Here is a 20,997-nt window from a genome sequence, read left to right as displayed (position 1 = left end):
GAAAAGCACCGAGGGCACTGACAGGGACTGCAGTCCTTAACTGCAGCACAGCTGTCGCCCGTCCACCGCAATGCCCAAGGGATGAATACAGGGAGAGGTGTTTTCCCTGGCTCTGCTGTTCCTCCCACTGGCAGTACCGGAGAAGAGGCACTGCCACCTCCTGTTTACCGGGTGCAATAGGCAAGCCGGGGCTGGCAGCGAGCACGGGAGGGGCAGAACCTGCAGCACTGCTCGGATTTCCTGCCTACAGTCAGACCCGCTCGAGAGGAACAAGAAGGGCTTTGGTGGTGCAGGCAGCCCAGCTGCTTCTAGCCCAGAGTGTTTGTTTACAGGCATCACGAGCTCCCACTCCCAGGGATGAACACCCAGCACAAACCCTGCTGCCACCCCACTCTGAGAGCTGCCAGCACAACTGGAGCCAGGCAGCAGCAAACAGTGGGACAAATCAGACCCAAACCAGGCTTTCATACATTTGTATGTTTATTATTTCAAAGTACAGTATATACATAATGTATAGCAATACCTTTGAAAACTTTATACAGAAACAGGTATCTACAAAATTAAATCAACAAGACATTCTGTGTATAGGACTTACACACACAGATTGGAAGAATCAACAGTTTCAGTTAGAACACGAAAACGGGAAGGAAACACCCATCCATCTTGGAAAAGCTCTAAATACCACCCAGCTCCCTCTGCAAACAGGCACCTGTCCCTGGACAGGTGAGACAGGGTACACCTGACTCCTTGTGCCACCTACTGCTGGTGTTCAGTCACAGTGACTTGCACAGGAAGGGTGAAGGCCCTTGGGACAGGCCCTGCCCTCTGAACCCCTCCCCAGATTCAGGTCTCTGCAGCATGTGGACACTCAGGTTTACAACTGATGCACTGGAAGCCAGACACACTGTTTTTAAATTTTTCTTTTTTAGTTATGAACCAAAACATTGCAATTAAAAATATTTTAAGAGAGATACTACAGGTGTTGCCAGCAACAGGTGAAGATAGTGAGAAAATATTCAAGGAAGAATTCAATCTCCACTTTTCTGGACACTATAATTAAAAATATTGCACAAGTCTGTATGACAGCAAGCCAGTGATTTCTATAGCATAAAACTGTATTTTTCAGGTCAAAGGGTCTGGCTTCTGACAATGACAGTGCAGGATTTTACAGAGGGTGGAAAAGCATAGGCAGCTTTCTTGTAGGGCCTCTAACAACATCTGTTTGTGCGATGTTTGAATGAAAAGAGCACCCTGAGTATTTAAGAAACAGATGTTTAAGCTTGTAAGACACAACCAGCCACAAGCCTGGAATTTTCAAAAGCAGCCTGTGGCAATTCCATGTCTAATGGACACTGAATTTCAGTGACAGGCATGTCACTGTGACATTTCATGCTCCAGGCTGCCTTCATGATTAGTTCATGAATTCACCAGTTTGTCTCTAAAATTCAGTTTATCTGAGGACAGTTTTCAGTTTCAGGTTCATAACACAATTTCCAAAACAAGGATAAGTGGGATGAGATCACTACACAAGGCTCACACCCACCCTGCACCAGCTGGTGCTCACCTGTGTCAGCCACCCCACAGAAACACCTTTCCACAGGAAGTGTTCTGAGTACTGCACCAACAGCATCACACTCCTGACAAGCTACCCCATGGGAACAGGAACATTTTATGGGTGATACATCACTGCCTCTCAAAAAGGAGGAACATCCTTATGCCAAGTTGCTGGCTGGTACTCATCACACCCCGGGCTGACTGGAGAGTCGCTTGCCAATGTGCAAACCAGAATGATTTTTCCATCTCTAACAGATATGTTTAAAGTAACACCTGTGGATAACAGATTTGGTCCATGAAAACACCATGCACAAAAAACAACGTGGTATTTTGGCTGCTTTGTGTGTCTCCATAACCAAGGGGAAAAAAAAGTCTGAGAAGTTATTAGTGCTACAAAGAGCAAGCAGCATTTCAGCAGGGCAGGAGGACAGCTAACTAGGTTTCTTAACTTAAAAGGAGAACAACCATGCCAAAAAGAAATAAGAATTTCCACAAAGCCATTGCACTGATTCCATCTGCACCACATCCCTCCTTCATTCACACTGTACACCTGGAGAACATACATTAAAAATTACAATATTAACATGGTATCTAAAATACTGGAATCATTCAGCTGAATGCCTGAAAACATCCAGAGATCTGGTACATTAAAGCATGAAAACACAAACATACAAGAGCTAAGCTATGTTTTAGCATGCAAATTGTTCTAGAGTACTTTCTCTCAACAGAAGGTCCAAGCTCAGTCATGAACAACTGTCTGTTTGCCTCCTGGAAGCTGTGACAAACCTGTTTCAGCAGAGCCAGGTATTTGCCACTTCACATTGCTTAAACAACAGTAAAGCAGAAGTAGTCCCATGACTGGACTGGCCCAAATTTCCTAACATTTCAGATAACCATTGCTCTCAGGATTTAGAAAAATAGATGTATAAAACCCCACCCAGATTAAAGGCTTGCAGTTTCTATGTAATACTTGCTCAGGTTTTAAACTATTTGCTCCCATTCTCCCTTTCCAAAGGAATACTTAACCCTCTGACACTGAAGGGACCTGCCATCCCAGACTCTTGAAGCTCTCTGGAGCACAAAGCAGGTCTTGATCCCAACAAGGACTTTCAGAGATGCCCATCTTTAAATGAACGAGGAAGTCCCACTGTCTTGAACCAAACTATTCAAACCAAATTAGGCTCTTTTGCTCCATTTATTTTATTACAAAGCTCAGGCAACTCAGTGGCATCTGAAAATGGAGTTCACACCACTAAGTCACCCAGATGTCTGATCAATTATCCTCCTCTGTGCTGCCAAATTCAGGTCCCTCATTCAGGTTTAGTGTACAATACAAACACTACCTGCATAAGAGATTCTCCCCACACCCCCCTTTTTGATTAAAGTAGCTAAAGCATTGCTATTGTAAATGTACATTGACTCTATTTTTCATGGCAATAGGAAGTTCAAGTATTTAATAAAAACCTGAAGTATGTATTTACACGGTGATCTGCTCAACTGATTTTGGTCAAAAGGTGATAGATACAGAAACTACACATTTACTGCTGGAATAAAGATATTTCACATCATGTATATTACTTATCCTGGAATTAAAATGTGAACATGATATTGTGACTAACCCAAATCTCGTCACCTTGATACTCTTCCTCCATCACCCTCTCAGCCACTGAAGGACTAAGTAACAGTTTTCAGTTATTTTCATCAACTAATTCTTCACAACAGTAAAGTCAAGGAGTTGCACAGACTCCTGTGCCACTTTCACAGTCCAAAAATAGCTTAAAATCGCATTTAGATCTATTTCTTATTTCTTACCATTATTGTCACTAGTTGGTCTAGCCACAGTTAATAAGAAAATTTCACTGGTTTCCATTTGTCTTTGAAAACAGATGCAACCACCATGCCTACATGTACTTACATAGATTTACAATGGGCAGCTTAAACTCCTTAAATGCTGTTAGTTATGCAGAAGCCTAGAGAACTTTATTAACCAATTATCTGATATCAGACTTCTTTTGATCATATGTCTAAGGATCAAGGGTTTACAAGATTTGCTGAACTGACTTTGGTTTCAACTATATTAACTCAAAAACTGAATCAGAACACTTTCTAATTCCTTAGTTTTACTGTTGTTTCACTCCTCTGGAATAAAGAAATTGACCAGTTGAATGTTAATCTAAAGCAGAAAATATGCAATATCGTGGCCACCACTTAAAACCCAGAATTTTGTAACAAAGCATTATTCCATGCATGTGTCAAAAATGCTTAATCAACCCATCAGAAATAATATGCAAGACAGGAAATAAAATGTCTTAAAGCCCTTAAAGCTCAGTAACACTGGATATGTTCAATAGCAACTAAGACATAATTGGCTTTATTTTTTTTTTTCAAGCTCCATCATTAAAAGACTGATTAATTACACAGTGCAGAAATTAAAATCTCATGGCAACTCACACTCCAAACAGTCTGCACTGCAAAGCATCTGTATTTCAAATAGAAGTGTCAGATAAATGTAGTGTGCAATGAATTTCAGCAGTGCCTCAGGCTGGTCCTGGGTAGACAGAACCACACAGATGCCAAACCCTGTTGATCTCTCACACGAGTGAGCCTGTGCAGCCAAAGGCTTCTTCTGCAAAAACCCAGATGCTTGTGCTGGCAGGCAGAATGTAAAACACAGTGGTCTGTAGCACCTGCCTTTTCTGCATCTTCAGGTTGGTGAGTCCCCAGAAGTTTTAGTTATGTCTGCTTTATTCTCTGTTCCAGTTCGTGCTTGTGTTTAATAAGCCGTTCTATTTCTGTTCCTAGAGTTTGCAGGTTTTCCTTTGGATGGGGGAAAAATGATAAGGTAAGTTATACAGGGAAATGAGTCCATCAGCACAAAATGCACTAGCAAGTCAAAATTACTGTTTATGTCAGCAGGTTGATACTTTCAAGTATCCAGAACAAATGCAAATTATTAGATTCAGAAAAAAACATAACCATTTCAATAAGAGACTCAAAGCTCTCAGCAAGTCCTTTTTTGCAGTTACCAGTATTCTACAGGATGTCTGGAAGGTAGAATGCCAGGTCCCCTAGCATCCAAAGAGAATGATGATGATTACAGGAGGAGATCTCCAGCTTGGGCAGAGCCCTGCAGCCCAGCTGGCAGCCTGCACACCATTTTCCAGCCTGCCACCTCTCCCTGGCAGCAGATGTGCTGCCCCAGGAGCAGAGCCTGCACTCCTGGCTCCACATGCCCAGGGGAGAGCATGGAGAGACTCTGCCCTGCTGAAGCATGGCGCTCCAGAACTTATTTCAAGCAGAGCCCATTAGTGCAGCATACTCTGAGGGTCCTAAACTGGAGGTACATGGCATCATGTCACAGAACTCCCTGGTTAACCCCAATGCTACCAGTGGCACCAAATCAAAATGAGCTGACTTCTGAAAAGCCTTTAACAGCATGCAGTGAAGGGAGCATCTGAGAACCACAAGAATGTGCAGAAGAACTGGCACAGCTACTCACTTTCAATGTAATATTCTTCAGTAATGTATCTTCTAACACAGCCTGAAGCTTCCTATTTATCTCTAAGGAGAGTTCCAACGTGAGCCCACTGTCTGCAGGGTGAGATGTATACAGAGATGCCATGATCCCACCACGCCTGCTCAGGTGTACTTTGTTGAAGTCAGAGGCCTCTGATGACAGTGTTCCAGCTTCTTCCCGCAAAATATAACTCTGAATAATTCTGGGGGATAAAAAAACAAACCAACAACATCATAGCATTACAAGACAGAAGAGTCAGATGCTGAAGTAACTTCAGATTCCTGACATGAGTAATTTTATTTTCAAGCAGTACTGTATTACCAAAAAAGCAGTAAAAATTTATTCCTGCAATTTCTATGTCAGAAGAAAACCTGGGATACCAATAGTGATATAGGAAATGCTGGTAAGCCAAGAGACTACAATGTGCAGGATTTACTTATTTAAAAGTATTCTGAAAAGCTACTGGGACAAGAAAGGTAATTTTAAAAAATCTACTTTTCTTTGCTACAGGACTCCAAACATGGAATCTTAAGCTTTCTACACATGAAAAAAAAAATTACAAAGTCACTTCCCAAGAGTCTTCCCAAGCTGTGATCATGTTCTGTGAAATGGTACCAGCTGAGCACAAATGTATGGACTCATTAAGCAAGGGCTCTTCCTAACAGGCAACTGCACCTTCCAGAAGCAGCTTTCTGCCAGCATTTCTTACCCTCCTAACTGAAGTACCAGACATTATCCTGTAAGATGAGATTTTCATTTAAGTGGAATCTTGTCTCACACATTAACCACTGACCACATTCAGCTCAGATATATTATTTGTTTGATGTCTATACCAGAGTACCATCTGGAATAATGCAGATTCTCCTTCCAAAGCAAACACAATCAGCACCCTTTTAAGCACATGATGAGAATGGACTTTTCTGTTAGCCAGTGGCAGCAGTCCACCTCAAATCAGCCACTGGCTGACCATTTTGCTACCAAAACCCCACTTATGCCAGTTTATTCCTCCTGAAAAATTGCCAAAAACTTGGCAATTACTATAAATGCTGGGAAAAGAGAAGGGAAAAAAAAACCCACAAAACGAATTCCATCTATGAAATCTACTGTCACTGCAATATTTTTACTGTTTTAAACATTTTCACTTAGACAATTAGTTTTGTTGTCTAGTGCATCAGCTCAATACTGAAAACCCGCATGAAAAGAACACAGCACATACTTTGTTTTTTTCCTGATTTCTTCCACTAGCTGTTTAATGTGATCCTCCATAAACTCCATCTTCTCATTTTTTCGAGCATGTGCCTTCTGCAGCCTTAGTATTCTTTCAACCAAGACAGCCTTGTCCACCTCTGGGAAGCTGTCCACAGCCACGGCAGAGCCAGTGTTCTCAGGCGACCGATCCTCGGTGCTGCTCCGCGCGTTCAGGGACCCTGCCAACACACCAGTGTTTGTAAAACTCCTTTGGATCTCACATCAGGTGAAGTGCCCCCAGCAGAGCAGAGCATGCACTCACAACCTGTCAGGAGCTGAGGATACTTTCCCCGGGATGCCAGTTTCCCTTTATGTTAGTGGGGTTTTCCCTAAAGGATCCTTACAGTGTTTAAATGGAACACGCTGGGACAGCGGCGCAGTCCCCTCCTGTGGGTGCACTGCCTCTGGTCTAAGTGTGCTCCCTTCAGGAATGCTTATTCCCACTTAAACACCTTCATGTCCATTTACCTTGCACAAGACTCAGCTGATTTTAAATGTGCGTTTTGGAGTAAACTAAAATTACAATACTACAATGAAAACTGTGTAGACTCATAAAAGCCCTACATAGAAACACTCTGCAGCACTGATCACTTTGAGTTTGCAGTATTTACTTTCTGCTGTTCTTTCTAAGCATTTGTCTCTCTCACACAGTGAGATTACAGGATATCTGGACAGAACTAACCCAAATTAAAACCCAAAGATATCGAGGAAGGAAACATGCTGTTTTCAGTGCTAAAGATCACTCCTTTACTTCTAACTGGATAGAAAGTAATGAATATTACATAAACCCACTGATGTCTCTAATGATGCTAATTGATTTCTCATTTACAGTCACAACTGTCAATAGGGCAATTAAACAATGTTGGAATCCACTGCTCATTTTTATTTTGCCTCTGGCAGCATGTAAAAGGACCATGTATAAACTGGAGTCCTCTTGAGCTTCCTCCAAACATAAAAGCAATCAAATAAAAAAGGCAGGTATTTAAAAAAGAACCAAAATATATAAACATTATACTTTAATCTCATAATAAGCACTTACAACTGCAGTCAGCCAAGTGCATTTTGGTGCTTAGAGGCTATTTTGTCAGTTTTAATGGGAGGCTGCCCACACACTGCATATGCACAAACCACATAAAGAGCAAGCACACTGTGGCAACCTTGTTAAAGACTGAAGGGCTGTTTGGCAGCCCTGCTATGTGCTCCATTACCTGATGAACTGGAACGGCTCCCCATGCTACTGACTTCTTTGTCATAATTACCATTTTCCATCTGATCCAATTTCCTGCGTGCTAAAAAGTATTAACAAAATGATGATTACCAATAGCAGAGTAAGAACTAAAAATTACAGTGTTACCCAACATACAGAACCTCTAATCATCTCTGACCTGCACTAATTTAACATGGTGTGACAACTGAAAGACAATGGTAGCAACTAAAAGTAAAACCCAAACAACCATGCAGCACCTGGATGTAACACCCAGCACGATCCCTACACACTGCTGTAGTTGCCAGTTGAAGGGGTAATGTCATATACAGGATTAACCTGGACTAGTAAGACTTCAATTTGGTCTTACTTTTGATTAGGTCTGCCATGTAAATCACTACTGATGCCAGCAACTCTGTTCCAGCATCTCATAACTGTATCACTACAGCAGTACTTGTGCCAGAAGCACCACTCACTCAGTAGGGATCAAGAAGGAAAGCACACAGCTGTTCTAATATGCACAAAAAGGGACATGGAACTTGTCTTGCAAAGTGCCAATAGGATCTCTTCTTTCAAACACACTTCAAACATATGATTATCTTCAAATGTATTTGCTTTCAGAGCATATGCATTGTTGGGTATTTGATGACTTCTATTTGTAGACAAAATTAGTCATCAGTCTCTCCATATCCAGCTTTAAAAACTGAAGTGTTATGTTAAAAAAATAACCAGCAATTCCTGATATGGTCAGCAACTAGGAAATTTCTGGCAGCTTCTGAATATACTCCTACACAGACCAGGATCCATATATACTACAGTGACATTTCAGTAGTCAGATATATCATAACAAAGACTAAGCTCTTTTGAAATAAATATTTCATTTTATGTTTAAGCCCACTTCAGAAGTTACATTTTAGACTGAAAATTAACACAAAGGTCTGTAACTGCAGTTTCCACAAGGTGCAACTTGCTCACTCTCATTGTCTTCAGGGACAGGGAGAGCTTGAAGGGTGACACTCAAGTGAGTGAGCACACACAGACAGGACCTGAATGTCTACCAGACACTGAGGGGGTCATAGATGGGGCTGTCTCACAAGTGAAAATAATCTCCACCTAGCTGAAGTTGTTTTGTGAGGTCTTTCAGGTTTGCTGCGTGCTTGCGCTTCTGAGTAGTCAGGTCATCCTTCAGTTCATCCACGCGGGTCTTCAGGGCTGACACTTCTTCCTGCTCTGAGGCCAGCTGGGCCTGCAGGGTCTCAACCTCTGACTTTCGCTGATCCTCCTCCTTCTGTAACTTGATGGCCTGGAATTAGGATTTTATTTTCAGTCACACACAAAAAAATTCTAGCCTAACCATAGTGCATGTGCAACATCCCTAACTGCACTTTTCACCTGGGAATCATTCACACTTTACATGTATTATTTAGGCTGAACACTAGCACTTCACATGAAAATTAAGATCCCTCTACTACCTCCAAAACTTCTACATGATACAATACAAGGTCGCATTACCTTCCATGACACACTAAGTTTATTAAAAATGACATTTATGTCATAGTACAAACAGGACCTGAGGAACAATTTACAGTAACAAATTTCACAGGCAAATTAGAACCTTTTGTCTGTTTCACTTTATCTGAAAGTGAACAACTCTCTGCTCCCAAAAAACCAGAAAGAGCAACACAGTGACACCTCCTCAATCCAGTACAGTGTGCCTCAGGATTTCTTTCAGCCTGGGAACATGAGGTGTCTATATCCCACTGCTAACTAATGGCAAACTCAAGGAGAAACTGCAGGTAAATGAAGATACAAGGTGGTATTCATGTGCTGCATCTTTATCTGCATCAGACATCTTACTAGAGCAAAAGCAAAAAGCCCACTGTACTCACCAGATCATCTTTAGTCTGTTGAACACACTCCAGCTGATTCTGCAGCTCTCTTTCACTGTAAGAAAGCTTATCCAACTGGCTCTGTAAGGAATTGTTTTCAGACTGAAGCTGTGCATTCTTACTGGTCAATTTCTCAGTGAATATCAATAGCTCAGATTCTCTTTTCCGACTACCTTCAATGTCCTTCTGAAGATCAGCAACCAGAGAATTGAAACCATCTATTTCTTCCTTTAAAGCATTGATTTCTTGTTCATCTCTGTCAAAACAATTGTATCACATTAGGGATAATCTGAGCTTAAAGATATGAAGTTTATTGCAATAAAAGCATTCCGGTCAAGTCCAAATAAGGCAGGGGAACAATCCTGGGGTATCTGTTAGTCACTGGATCATTTTAAATGTCAAGGGAGTTTTCACTTTGTTTCACAACACACTGCAGTGCTGAAATGACACATTTCTGCATCCCACAGAGGGCACTTGGGCATTAGCTCCTCAAGGAAGGCCACCTCTCCATATTCAAATTCTCCATATGACCTTCAGATCACGGCACAAACAAAACCCTCAAAACCAGACCTAGTGGGTAAGAGGAAGGTTTGCAAACCCAACAAAGGTGGCCAATCTGTAAGAGGCCTTCTCTTTAGGAAACAGGGAAATACTCCAGTTTGGATTTCTCTAAGACAGGAGTATGGCAATTCCTGACACATCCTTATCCAAGTCCTGCATCTCTGAACCAAAGGGCCTGTCTTACTCCATTACTCCTCCTCCCAAAAATAAGTCCTTCCCCTCTACAAAACAAGTTTTTGCTTCTACTGAAAGACTCACATATCCAATCCATCTGAGTGAAAAATGCTGCATCTTCAGTTATCATCAACATTCTACAGAAAGTGCTTGAAATTAAGTCCAAAAATTAACAGCTGTTAAAAATGTTACAGACTAAAAACGTGCGCTTTTATTTGCTCTTGCAAATAGTTCTTCAATCATGGAATTTGATACCCCTTTTCTAAAACCAGCAGAAAAAAACCTCACCTTTCTCACAGGGAGTGTGTATATTCAAATTTAAAAATAAAATTAAAATCACACAAAGCAACAGCACACATCTCATGAAATTTCCTGACAGACAGTGTAATTATGAGGAGGATCAACTCACTTTAAATCAACAATTCTGGACTGATTTGTTTCTCCAAGAAGAGCTGATACCCAGTCATTTGTGCTGCAAAGTATCTCACCTGGAGCTCCCATTTAAAAACCTGTACCAGAAGGTTGCATGTATGCTTGTATTTTACATTTTCAAATATGTTGTTTCATTACGACAGGAGAAATCTCTGCCTAGCAGTCAGGGTTGGATCAGACAAAATTAAAGGTTTAGATCATCTAAAAGAGATGTCTAGATTATCCTTAAAAATTTGCAAATGAAAGAGACCAGGGAACACTGGAGGTGATCGGTATCCAGTTCAGCCATGAAGTTCTTCCCAGCATTCAACCTAAAATCATATTCCTCCAGTGAACAAACATAGCTGAACATTCACTTTATCATATAGCCTTTATACATTTCAGGATGTTTGCCTTGAAACTGAAATAAAAGACAGTATGAAATTTGATGCAGGGATAATAAATGTTGTATGGGAAGGATACTGAAAAAAAATCCAAATTGCATAGGAATGAAGACATATTTAAGCATGTCTCAATTACTGAGAGGAAAAGATAAGTAGAAACACACATTTGTAGTTTCACACTTTGATCACAGTCCCTTTAATTCATTTGGCAAGATTCCAAGTGAAAAATAACTGTTACTGATCCAAGTGTAGGCCCCAGTAGTTTCCAGCACACAGCAGTTTCCCTGGAAAGGCTGAGGACACCATAACAATACAGGTGACCAGCACACAGCACATGGAAAGTGGCTGATTTGCTAAGCCCTGAGGAAGGCTTATAATTATGGAAATACTTCACAAAGATAAATAAAAAGTGTTTTTTTTACCAGAATGAGAGGGACAGACACAGGGGTGGTTCTGCTTATCTCCATTTATGCAGCACCAGTGGAACCAGCAGAGTGGCCAGCATTTTGTATCCCAGTCCATGTGCACCACACAGACACAGGACCATGCTCATACACTCCTGAATCGTGCACAAGCCCAGCCCTGTCCTGAGATTATTCCCCTCACATTCTTAAATGAGTGAACTTCAACACAACAGAATGAATTTCAGTCCATTAGAAAGACAAGTGTCTCACACTGTCTGAACACAGCATCTGTCAAATAAGTAGAATTCTTTCCATTAAATACTTCCATTCATCCATCACAATTTTAAAGTAATTTATCTTTCCAATTTAATTGCTCCCCTCCATCTTTCAATAAAACAGGCAGTGAGCAGACACCTAGAAGACAATTTCCTGTAGAGTATGCTGGAAATCAGGCACTTGTGTGTGATATAACTTATCACATATATTAGAATAACTTGATATATTAGAATAACTTGTTATTCTAATAATGAGAGACACTAAATTAGATTTATCAATCTCAATCCCCTTGCTTTGTAAGAGGCTACCAATGTTATCTTCAATATTAGCAACACTGATTTAAATCAAGACAGGCATTCTTCAAATTACAATGCATTTAAAGCATCAATAACTTCAATAAAACAAACCCTTCCACATCTCAGATAATCTTAAATCATCAAAGTGCACAGCTATACCTCTGATGCTGATCCTGCAGCTGATCTACAGTTTTGACTCTGTCCAGCAAATTCTGAATTTCACTTTTCTGTCTATTTATTATTTCTTTATACTTGGATAACTCATCTTCAGTTCTTAAGCGTTCATCCTCTAGACACTTTACCTAAATGGAAAAAAAAACCAAAAACCAGAAACTATTTAGTTTCACAAACTTCAGAGCTAAATTATTCTGATTATATGTCTAGACTGTTGTACAAAGCTCATGTGTTAATTTTTTGGTGGTTCCAAGTAACTTAGACCAATATCCCAAAGTATTCCCCATCAAATAAGAGTCAGAAAAACAAAAAAAAAATTAAATTCAACAAGTGTGCTTAACATTATTTTTGTCCAAAGACTCGAACTTATCAGCCTAATGGATCAGGGTCCACAGATATGATGCTTCCCCAGTTACCAAGGCAACCCCTTACTCTGTCTCCCTCCCTTTTTCCACAGTCCTGATGAGCTGCTCTGGAGAGAGGGACTGGCATGCTATTCTATAGACTGTCCATGAGTTATGGACAGCATAACCTCCTTACCAGAGGCCAAAACTTATTTCACAGGTAGGAGAAGCTTGCAAGTATTTTATTTATACTACATTTAGAAGATGTAAAATATTTGCAGGATTACAAATCTAAAATGTTTCTCAGCTTTTCACCCAAATGAGGTGCACACAAGAAGGAAAACACTGTTGTGTTACAGATCAGCTCATACTTCCTAAAAATAGGCTATCCAGAGTCAACAATTTGGTATTCTTTCTAGTCTCATGCCAGCCAATCTCTAATCAGTCTTAAGTCAGATCTGAAGAACTAAAAGTACAATTAGGAATGGAATGTATTCTTGCTCCAAAAACCCAGCACTGTGCTTTCAGCCCCACTCCAATCCAACTCAGCACAATTTACCTTTGTTCTCAGTGTTCGAAGCTCATCCATGCCTTCCTTAAATGTTCTCTTCACGTCTTCCAGTTCTTTTATCTTTGCATGATGCACCTTTTTAGAGGGTAAAATGCACATGAAGAAAACTAAATGTACAGTGGCACCTCAAAAAAAACCCAAAAAAAGCCAAAAAAAATCTAGGCCAATACAGGTCACCACAACAGCTGAGAGGGCTGGAGGCAGAACAGGTACCCCAAAGGCTTAGTTTACTTCTTCAGAAAGGAAAACAAAACCTCAAAGCTTCTTTATTCTCAGGAGAACTGAAGAAAAGTGAGCCTGCACACTCTGGTTTTAGGTACACAAATCTATGGCACAACAGGCCCTAGGAAAGCTCTGAGCAAACTGGCACTTGGTCACCTCTGAAGATGGCATGTGCACAGATGGCTGTGAGCAGACACATCATTAAAGAATTTCACTTTGGGGCTAGCAAAGAACAGAGACTGGTCCTTTTCTCTCCTTGCCAGGCATCTTGGCATAATACTGGTCAGAGAAAGGCCTGACTCAACTGAATTTGTGCTTTTAATTACACTCATGCTTATGAACGAAAGAGAAGTTATTTCACCTTCACTATATCATATTTTCCCCCTAACTTTATTTTTAAGAAGTGAATGCAAGGTAGCACCTGAAGACATCCTTCAAAAAAAGCAATAATGGAAGGGCAGACACGTGGGATTTAGCATCAGACCACCAAAAAAGGCAAAAACCCAAAGAATGTGGCATAACTGTAAGAAGCTTAAAATAAGATTCTCAAAATTATTATCTCATGGAATTCTTAACCACAAAGTGGACTCCACACACCACATATTTACCTCCAGGTTATCAGATTTCTCCTGAATTTGTTTCTCTAGTTCTCCTTTAGTTACTCGGAATTTTGCATCCAATTCATTTGATTTGATTTCTTCTGACTCCTAAAGGGATTGAAGAAATATAAGTGGAGTTTTAGAGTTTTATGTTTCCCATTCCATTCTATGAGTGTACAGACAGCTTTTCACATCACTAAGTCTTTTCTGTAAGTATACCTCTGATAATCCTGACCATGCCAAGAAAGACCCCCACACTGCATGCCAATCAAGATAAACTTTTTCCCTTTTATTTAACAACTTCTCAGTAAAGTAAAAAACCAGTCAGCATTCAACTCAGCTTTAGAGCTTCCACAGGATAATTCTTTCCTGCTACAGCTGAAGCTAGAAAGAAATGAAAAAGAAGACTGAGGCAATAAACAATAATTTGACATCTTGAGAAAATGTGCCTACTTGATATGATTTTATCATTTCTTGACAGTTTTTCCTTATCTGATCTCCTTCTTCTTTTGCTTCAGTTAATTTTGTCATTGCATCTTTGAGGCGTTCTTTGGTTTCCTACAAAAACAGTAATTAAAAGAATGGGTTAAACCTAGTAAAATCCATTTACTTAACTTCATCTGACAAGCACATTTTCTCATAATAAAAATCCCCTTTCAGTCTGAAAAGAATTAACAAAACAAAAAATCCAATACTATTTTTCCTCTTGCTTCCATTCATCTGTTAATTTATGTAATTCCATTTGACCCACCACTGAAGGCACAACAAAAGGATCTCGTTTATGTGCCATGCACATTTTCAGACAGCAGATTTAACTCCATCACTTAAAAACTAAGATAACAGTTATTTCAAACAAATAAGCCCCCTCCCAAAACACAAACTTAACGACAAATTAAAATTTGATGACCAAATTAAAGAGAATCCTCCCGTACATCCTCCCTTCACATCCTTTCAACATTTCCATTTCCGTATCACTGTTTGAGAGCACTATTCTGACTTTTGCTGCAGGTATTCAAATTAAACAGAAACACCACATTAGGAACAGTACATAAAAAGTAAATACTATAACAACCACATTACTCTGACTATATTTTCATGTAACGATATCAGCATCACTTCACCCACCTTGTGCGAATCCATTTCTGTTTTCAATTTGTTCTGAGCCCATTTTACTTTTATAACATGAGAATTGATTTCTTCTTTCAATTTTTCTATTTCTCTGTTGAGTCGAGTGGCTTCACCATCCTGAGAAAAATTTCATAGGTTTTTTATAGAATTAAATGATCTAGTGTTTCTAGAACAGAACTCCTGTCCACTTATCAAGTTATTTTTTTTCTTAATGTCTCGGTTTTGCAAAATCATGCACATATTTCAGAATGGCCAATAATGCTTTAATCCAGTGGGAAAAAAAAACCCCATTAGTGCTGTGGTTGAATAGCAAAGTAAGGTTGCATTACTGTGAGTATATGTTAATGTTATATATCTGTGAAAAGACAAAGCACCACAGAAGCAATTTTTGTTTCAGAAGTGTAGTTTCTAGTCATTTATTAATTTTTGGATCTTCCACATGAAATAGTATTGTAAAACACAGCTGTGAAGGACTACAAAAAGACTTGGATCATTTAATAATAATCCTACTGCTTTCTAAAAATGAGTAGCAAAATTTTGGATGAAAAATTCTATCGATTAACAATTTCAGTAGTACAGAAGAGGAAATGCAGAGTGAAAACACAGAAAAACAACAAAAAAAGACTGCAATAATTTAATGCCACTGCAGCATTTTAGAAAAATCTGAAGCTAGACATTTCTTCAAAATCTAGACAACTGAAACAAGATGTCTTCTCAATTTTGTAAAAAAAAAAAAAAAAATCCTAATGTTTCACAAATTAATATTCAGGGAAATATTAAAAGGAACTTCAAAAAGATTGCAATGAGAACTGAGTAACTTCTTCCCCTTCCCTTGGAAGGAAGACACTTTCACAGTGCAGCAGAAACTAAATGAGAACATGTTTCTTTTACCAAGTACAACAGCAAACAAGTGATAAAGTTGTTCTGACAGTGCTTTTCATCAAGTCACACAGCAGTACTTGGAGTACCTTTGTTTCATAGAGCTGATGCAATCTTCCTTTTTCCTGAGAAAGTTGTTTGATTTTATTTGTAAGCTTTTCTATTTCTTTGTTTGCATCTCTCAGTCTTCTCTCAAGGCCCTCCTTTTCCTTTCGGAGGTCAAGCGACTCCTTCTCCCCTCGGACATATTTCATCACCATCGTCTCCTTCTCATGGCGAGCTTCCTCACATTTCTTGTTTGCCTTGAAAAGTATCAAAACACAATTAATCAAACCTTGTATTTCACAATTAACCAGATATTTTTAGTATTGCAGTAGAGCAGCATAACAAGGCAGGGCACAAAAGCTCCAGTTTGACAAAGACTAACATTCAATCCCTCTTAAGCTCTGAAATTACTCCTACTTCTAACAATAAATATTTTAATAGCTGCATCTTCACAGCTGAACGTCTCAAGTGAGTTATCAATACATTAGTAATTTGGTTTTTAGAAGGAAATAAGCATAATGTTTAGGAACAAAATAATTTTGCAACTACTCAGTACTGGTACTCTGTCTTCCTTCATCCTCATGCCAACTGCACAATCATTATGCAGTGGCTTATTTTTCAGTTGGATCACTTCCAGTGGCTTACTTTTACAGGTTCTCCCCACCCCAGCACTAACAAGTTCTGCTTCAAATTAGAAAAAAGTAAAATCAGACACTGAGCTTTAGAGTACATGCAACAGAGAAAATACTTGGCATAATATGATATTAAAAAGGAAAAAAAAAAATCCCAGATTTCAGTAACACATAAAGACAAAATAAGAGCTTTGTGCTGGAATTCAGAAAAATATTATTTTTGTGACAGCCCATCTGAAAAAAGCTACTGCCAGCTTTTAGCTCCTTCTGAATCAAGTTCAGCTTACAGGTAAAGAAAATGCGATTTCCTTAAGGGCTTAATTCAATATACATAAAAATAGGTATTTTTTAGAAGAGTTATCAGGCACTCTGAATTGTTAACAGCTATTTGGAAATTCACTGCTGAATTTCCAAATGAAATATTCAAAATGCATATATAACTGCACACTAGGAGTTCCAATTCTGGAAAATTCTGTCTTACCTCGTGATCAAATATGTTTCCTACAAGAACCAAGTTTGTTCAATAATGTAGATGTTCAATAGTTTAAGTTTTTCCATATTACCTGTTCCATTCGAAAGGCCATCTCTTTATGCAACTGCTGAATAGTATTTTTGGCTGCTGCATCTTGATTTACAAGTCTGTCTTTGCTAGCTTTCACTTCTTTATTAAGCTCTTCTATTCTTGCTTCCAGCTAAAATACAACATCATGATATAATTATAAGGAAAATAACTCTTTGATCACATTTTATACAGGCAGGCATATTTCACACAAAATTAGATGCTTCAACAGATATTTACCTGTATTTTACACTTGTCAAGCTGCAACCACCTATATCAACATCTAGCTTTGCATGACTAGAAAAAGCATGAAAGATGTCAATTCTTATCTTCTGTGAGAGTGAAGATGCTTCAAGTCAAGTAAAACAGTAGGCACAGTAATTTACTACACAAAATAACAGACTGACAGCAAGTCAGAGAGTTGCCAGAGAAGAGCTACCTTCCATCCTTTTGTTCCTATCCTTGGTGCCATATCCTTCACCATGCCAGCAAAGCAGCCATGCATCCATACTGAAATGGACTGGGAATTAATTCATTGAAAAAAATCACTCAGCAAATAAAGATGAGCTTAGTCATCATGCTGGCACTTTTTTTAGCCATCTAGTGAAACAAGTCAGAGACCTGATCCAGCTGAAGAATAATCCCTAGTGTTAACTGGAACACTTCCCAGAATGTGCTCCCTGCCAAGTCATGCAAGTCCAGGAGGAGCAGCATGGTGGCTGCAAAGGCTGTGACACTGCCTGAACGTCGTTCAAATTGTGCCTCATGACTCTCCTCTTGTCCCAAGGGAAAGCCAAGCCACCCAGGTTGGGGGTTTTGTTTTTGTTTGTTTGCTTTGTGGGAGAAGTGGCAGGATGCTAGGATCAGTACTGTAAATTCTGTGCAGTCCCAAGCTGCTGTGTAAGAGGCAAGAACCACCTAATTTGCTTTTGTTACCACACCATTACTTGACCACACTTTATTCAGTTCTGCAAATGGATCATTTGTCAAAGAAAAAGCTTCACATGTACAAGCAGGCAGGTACAGTTTGGAGCTGTGAGTACAGCCAAGCTTTCATTTACATAAAAGTAACCATAAAGCACTAATATAGAAATTCCAACAATAAAACACAATCTTCACAAATGAAAAAATACAAGTGTTTCACTGCAATGTCTCTTACAGCTCAGGTGCTATCAACAGCCATATAAAACTATTATAGTCCAAAAGAATATTTTTTGAAATCACTTGCAAGCATGTAGTATCACAAATACCCTCACAAATACTTTTTTTCAGAATGGAATAAAGCAATTACTGCATGATAGAGCTTCATGAAATCATACATGACTCATGACAGAGCCAGCATGGAAACACAGACAAGAAAGAATGAGGGAGCTGCTCATAGTGGTTATTCAGGCACAAGCAATTCCAATTTGTAGGTTAAAAATAACACTTTTCAATCACATCATGCATTTGCAAATATTCTCTGAAATCAACCATGAATATATGAATATATTACATGAATATATTCCTCTAGAACACTTCAAGCCTGACACCCCGCTCTGTGAACAGATTTTTGTGTGATGCAGACACCAGCAAAGAAACCTGACAACCAGAATTCTCACCAGCACTTGGATAAACAGAAATTAATATTTTAAATGTTTCTTTTGCCAGATTTCCAAGCTATAACCTGTAGTCAGTTTATAAAGCTGGCCAGCCAGCTGCAGGGACATCAGCAGATAGCTGATTACGGCCAAGCAGTGATGCCTGATGTGAAACCTTTTCCTCCCACACTAAAAACCAGCCTCCACCATGCACACACCATGGTCCTCCTTGGCCTGCTGTGGTTCTAACAAACCCCTGAGAAAAAGCCTCTATTTAGTACCTGCTACTACCACAGCAGAGACTTCCAGATACAGAACACTTAAGGAATGGGAATCCAGAAAGTAGCTTTATCCAAATTCACTAAAGGCTCTTAGACAATTTCTTGGAATACAAGAGTAGATATATCCCCTTAAAAAGCTTAGGATAATAAGCATCAGCAGTGACAGGGAATCAACAGCGGCAACAGTGACATTATGCACAAATGAAATACTAATGAGCAGTTCTGTTTTGTTATCTCTACCTGTTTAATAATGGTGAGGTGCTGCTTTTCTGTTTCTGTTCGTTTTTTCAATTCATCTTTTAAGTTGTCCTTTTCTGAGCAAATTTCCAAAATCAGTTCCTGATGCTTTTTATTTTCTTTAATCAATCTGTAAAAAAAAAAAAAAAAAAAAAACCAAACAATTTAAAAACAAGGTACAGTATCGCTTGTTTTCAATCTCAAGACATGGTTTTTGGTCTTCGATCCGCAAGTTTTATTGGAAGCCAGAAACCCTAAAAAAAAATCCATGAAAGCCTTATAAGAAAAAAAAAAAAAAAAAAAAAAAAAGAAGACTGTTGTACATGTGGAAGTTAGTCCAAAACAGCAAGCAGCAACCTCCTTGTGAGGAAAGAGTTTGTTTCCAGCATTTTAGGGTTGTTGTGGTCCATAATTACATGGGACATTTGGTAACCTTATGAAACTATGAAACTGTAAATGCTAGTAATTTTAAGGTACTGTAATACAGTAACTTCCAGTCAGATAGTCTCACCAGTCATTTGTCTGAAAACACAGGTATTTTATTAATTTCATGGATTTCTGAGAGTACCCATGAAGTTCACAACCTGGAAAGAAACACAATCCTGATTTTTTAAGTCCTAACTAGGTAACAAGTATCCGTACCCATGCTCCTTATATAGTTCAATTTTTAGCAATAGTTCCAGTTCAGCTGTTTGAAACCAACTCAACCTAGTTTGACATTCTAACATAAAATTCCAAAGTTACACTGTCAGAACTGCTGAATGAACAGTCTCACATGTATTTACATGTTTGCAGATACTATTACATGGTGGGTATTTTAGGCCACTAAATGCATGAATTTGTGGGAGGCAAGCATTTACATGAAAAAGATACTTAATTATCCCTTTATCCCCTCTCCTTTGTTGAAAAAAAACAACTCTGAACAAACTAGTCTCCTAAACTAAAAGGAATTCAAAACCATCAGTTACAGAGAGCTTAGTGCTTGTGATCTGCTTTTTAATCTATTAATGAATATTCCAGGATTACAAATGCTTAATTCATGCCACAGCTGCTGACATATATATTTAGATCGGATCACAGGAGACAACTGGGCTATTTCCAGAATGATGTTCCAAGAAATTCTGCTCATCATAAAGTAAGGGACAAAACAAACACAACCCAGAATACCCTTTGGACCAAACATAAAATGTTCCACAGCAGTTTGACACTCTTGAGGTGAGTTCCCAAGTGTCAAATGTGTGCAGCTGGCCAAAAGAAATAGACATGTTTTTACATAAAGTCTTCTGTATGTATATATAACATACACACATATAAAAACATTTGGGTCTAAGGAACTAATTGGTCCGTGGCTGAAAACACTGCCGTGCCTCTGAGTTTACCATGGATAAGTAAAGCTCTTTACCTCATGATCTCCTGGAATTACTTCGCTCTACACACCCACTACTTCAGATTCCCACTCCTCCTCTGTACCTTCTGAATGTCTAACTGTGCATTCTCCAGCTTTCCTGTCATCAGCTGACTTTCCTCACATGGATGGTTGCTGTCAGAGGTTAACTGGTGAAGTGCAAGAGAATACTTTCCCTACTGGGACTCTCTCCCCCTGTCTGGTTTCCCTTCCTTTGATGTCCTCCTATATCATGGTATTGGAGAGCCTTATATGAAAAGCAGGACTCTCATTTCCAGTTCTGCAAAAAGGAATAAATATTAAGTTAGAAGCTACATTTTGTTAGCAAAAAACATTTCTAAAGAGGCAACAGAGTATTAAACACCAAGTAAGGAATCATGAAATCAAGCAATGAACTGGCTTT

At 39.1% G+C, this 20,997-nt stretch overlaps 1 protein-coding gene across 2 annotated transcripts in view; it reads right to left on the bottom strand.

Moving 5' to 3' along the window:
- Window positions 1–456: 456 nt before the first annotated feature.
- Window positions 457–20,997, bottom strand: part of CCDC186 (coiled-coil domain containing 186) — a 34,813-nt gene continuing 14,272 nt past the window's right edge. For both annotated transcript variants that reach the window (XM_053948997.1, XM_053948996.1), the window contains 14 exons: window positions 19,193–19,319; window positions 17,096–17,224; window positions 15,945–16,157; window positions 14,974–15,093; window positions 14,302–14,406; window positions 13,858–13,956; window positions 13,016–13,102; window positions 12,098–12,240; window positions 9,413–9,668; window positions 8,637–8,826; window positions 7,528–7,608; window positions 6,288–6,498; window positions 5,054–5,273; window positions 457–4,371 (listed from right to left, as the gene is read on the bottom strand). In XM_053948997.1, the coding sequence (XP_053804972.1) occupies window positions 4,288–4,371; window positions 5,054–5,273; window positions 6,288–6,498; window positions 7,528–7,608; window positions 8,637–8,826; window positions 9,413–9,668; window positions 12,098–12,240; window positions 13,016–13,102; window positions 13,858–13,956; window positions 14,302–14,406; window positions 14,974–15,093; window positions 15,945–16,157; window positions 17,096–17,224; window positions 19,193–19,319 (2,065 nt within the window). In that variant the 3' untranslated portion in view covers window positions 457–4,287. The remainder of the gene's footprint in view (window positions 4,372–5,053; window positions 5,274–6,287; window positions 6,499–7,527; window positions 7,609–8,636; window positions 8,827–9,412; window positions 9,669–12,097; window positions 12,241–13,015; window positions 13,103–13,857; window positions 13,957–14,301; window positions 14,407–14,973; window positions 15,094–15,944; window positions 16,158–17,095; window positions 17,225–19,192; window positions 19,320–20,997) is intronic.

This window comes from Vidua chalybeata, chromosome 8, assembly GCF_026979565.1.
Source record: "Vidua chalybeata isolate OUT-0048 chromosome 8, bVidCha1 merged haplotype, whole genome shotgun sequence".
NCBI classification, from domain to species: domain Eukaryota; kingdom Metazoa; phylum Chordata; class Aves; order Passeriformes; family Viduidae; genus Vidua; species Vidua chalybeata.
Note: the sequence above shows the minus strand (reverse complement) of the source record. Positions and strands in the feature narration are given on the sequence as shown.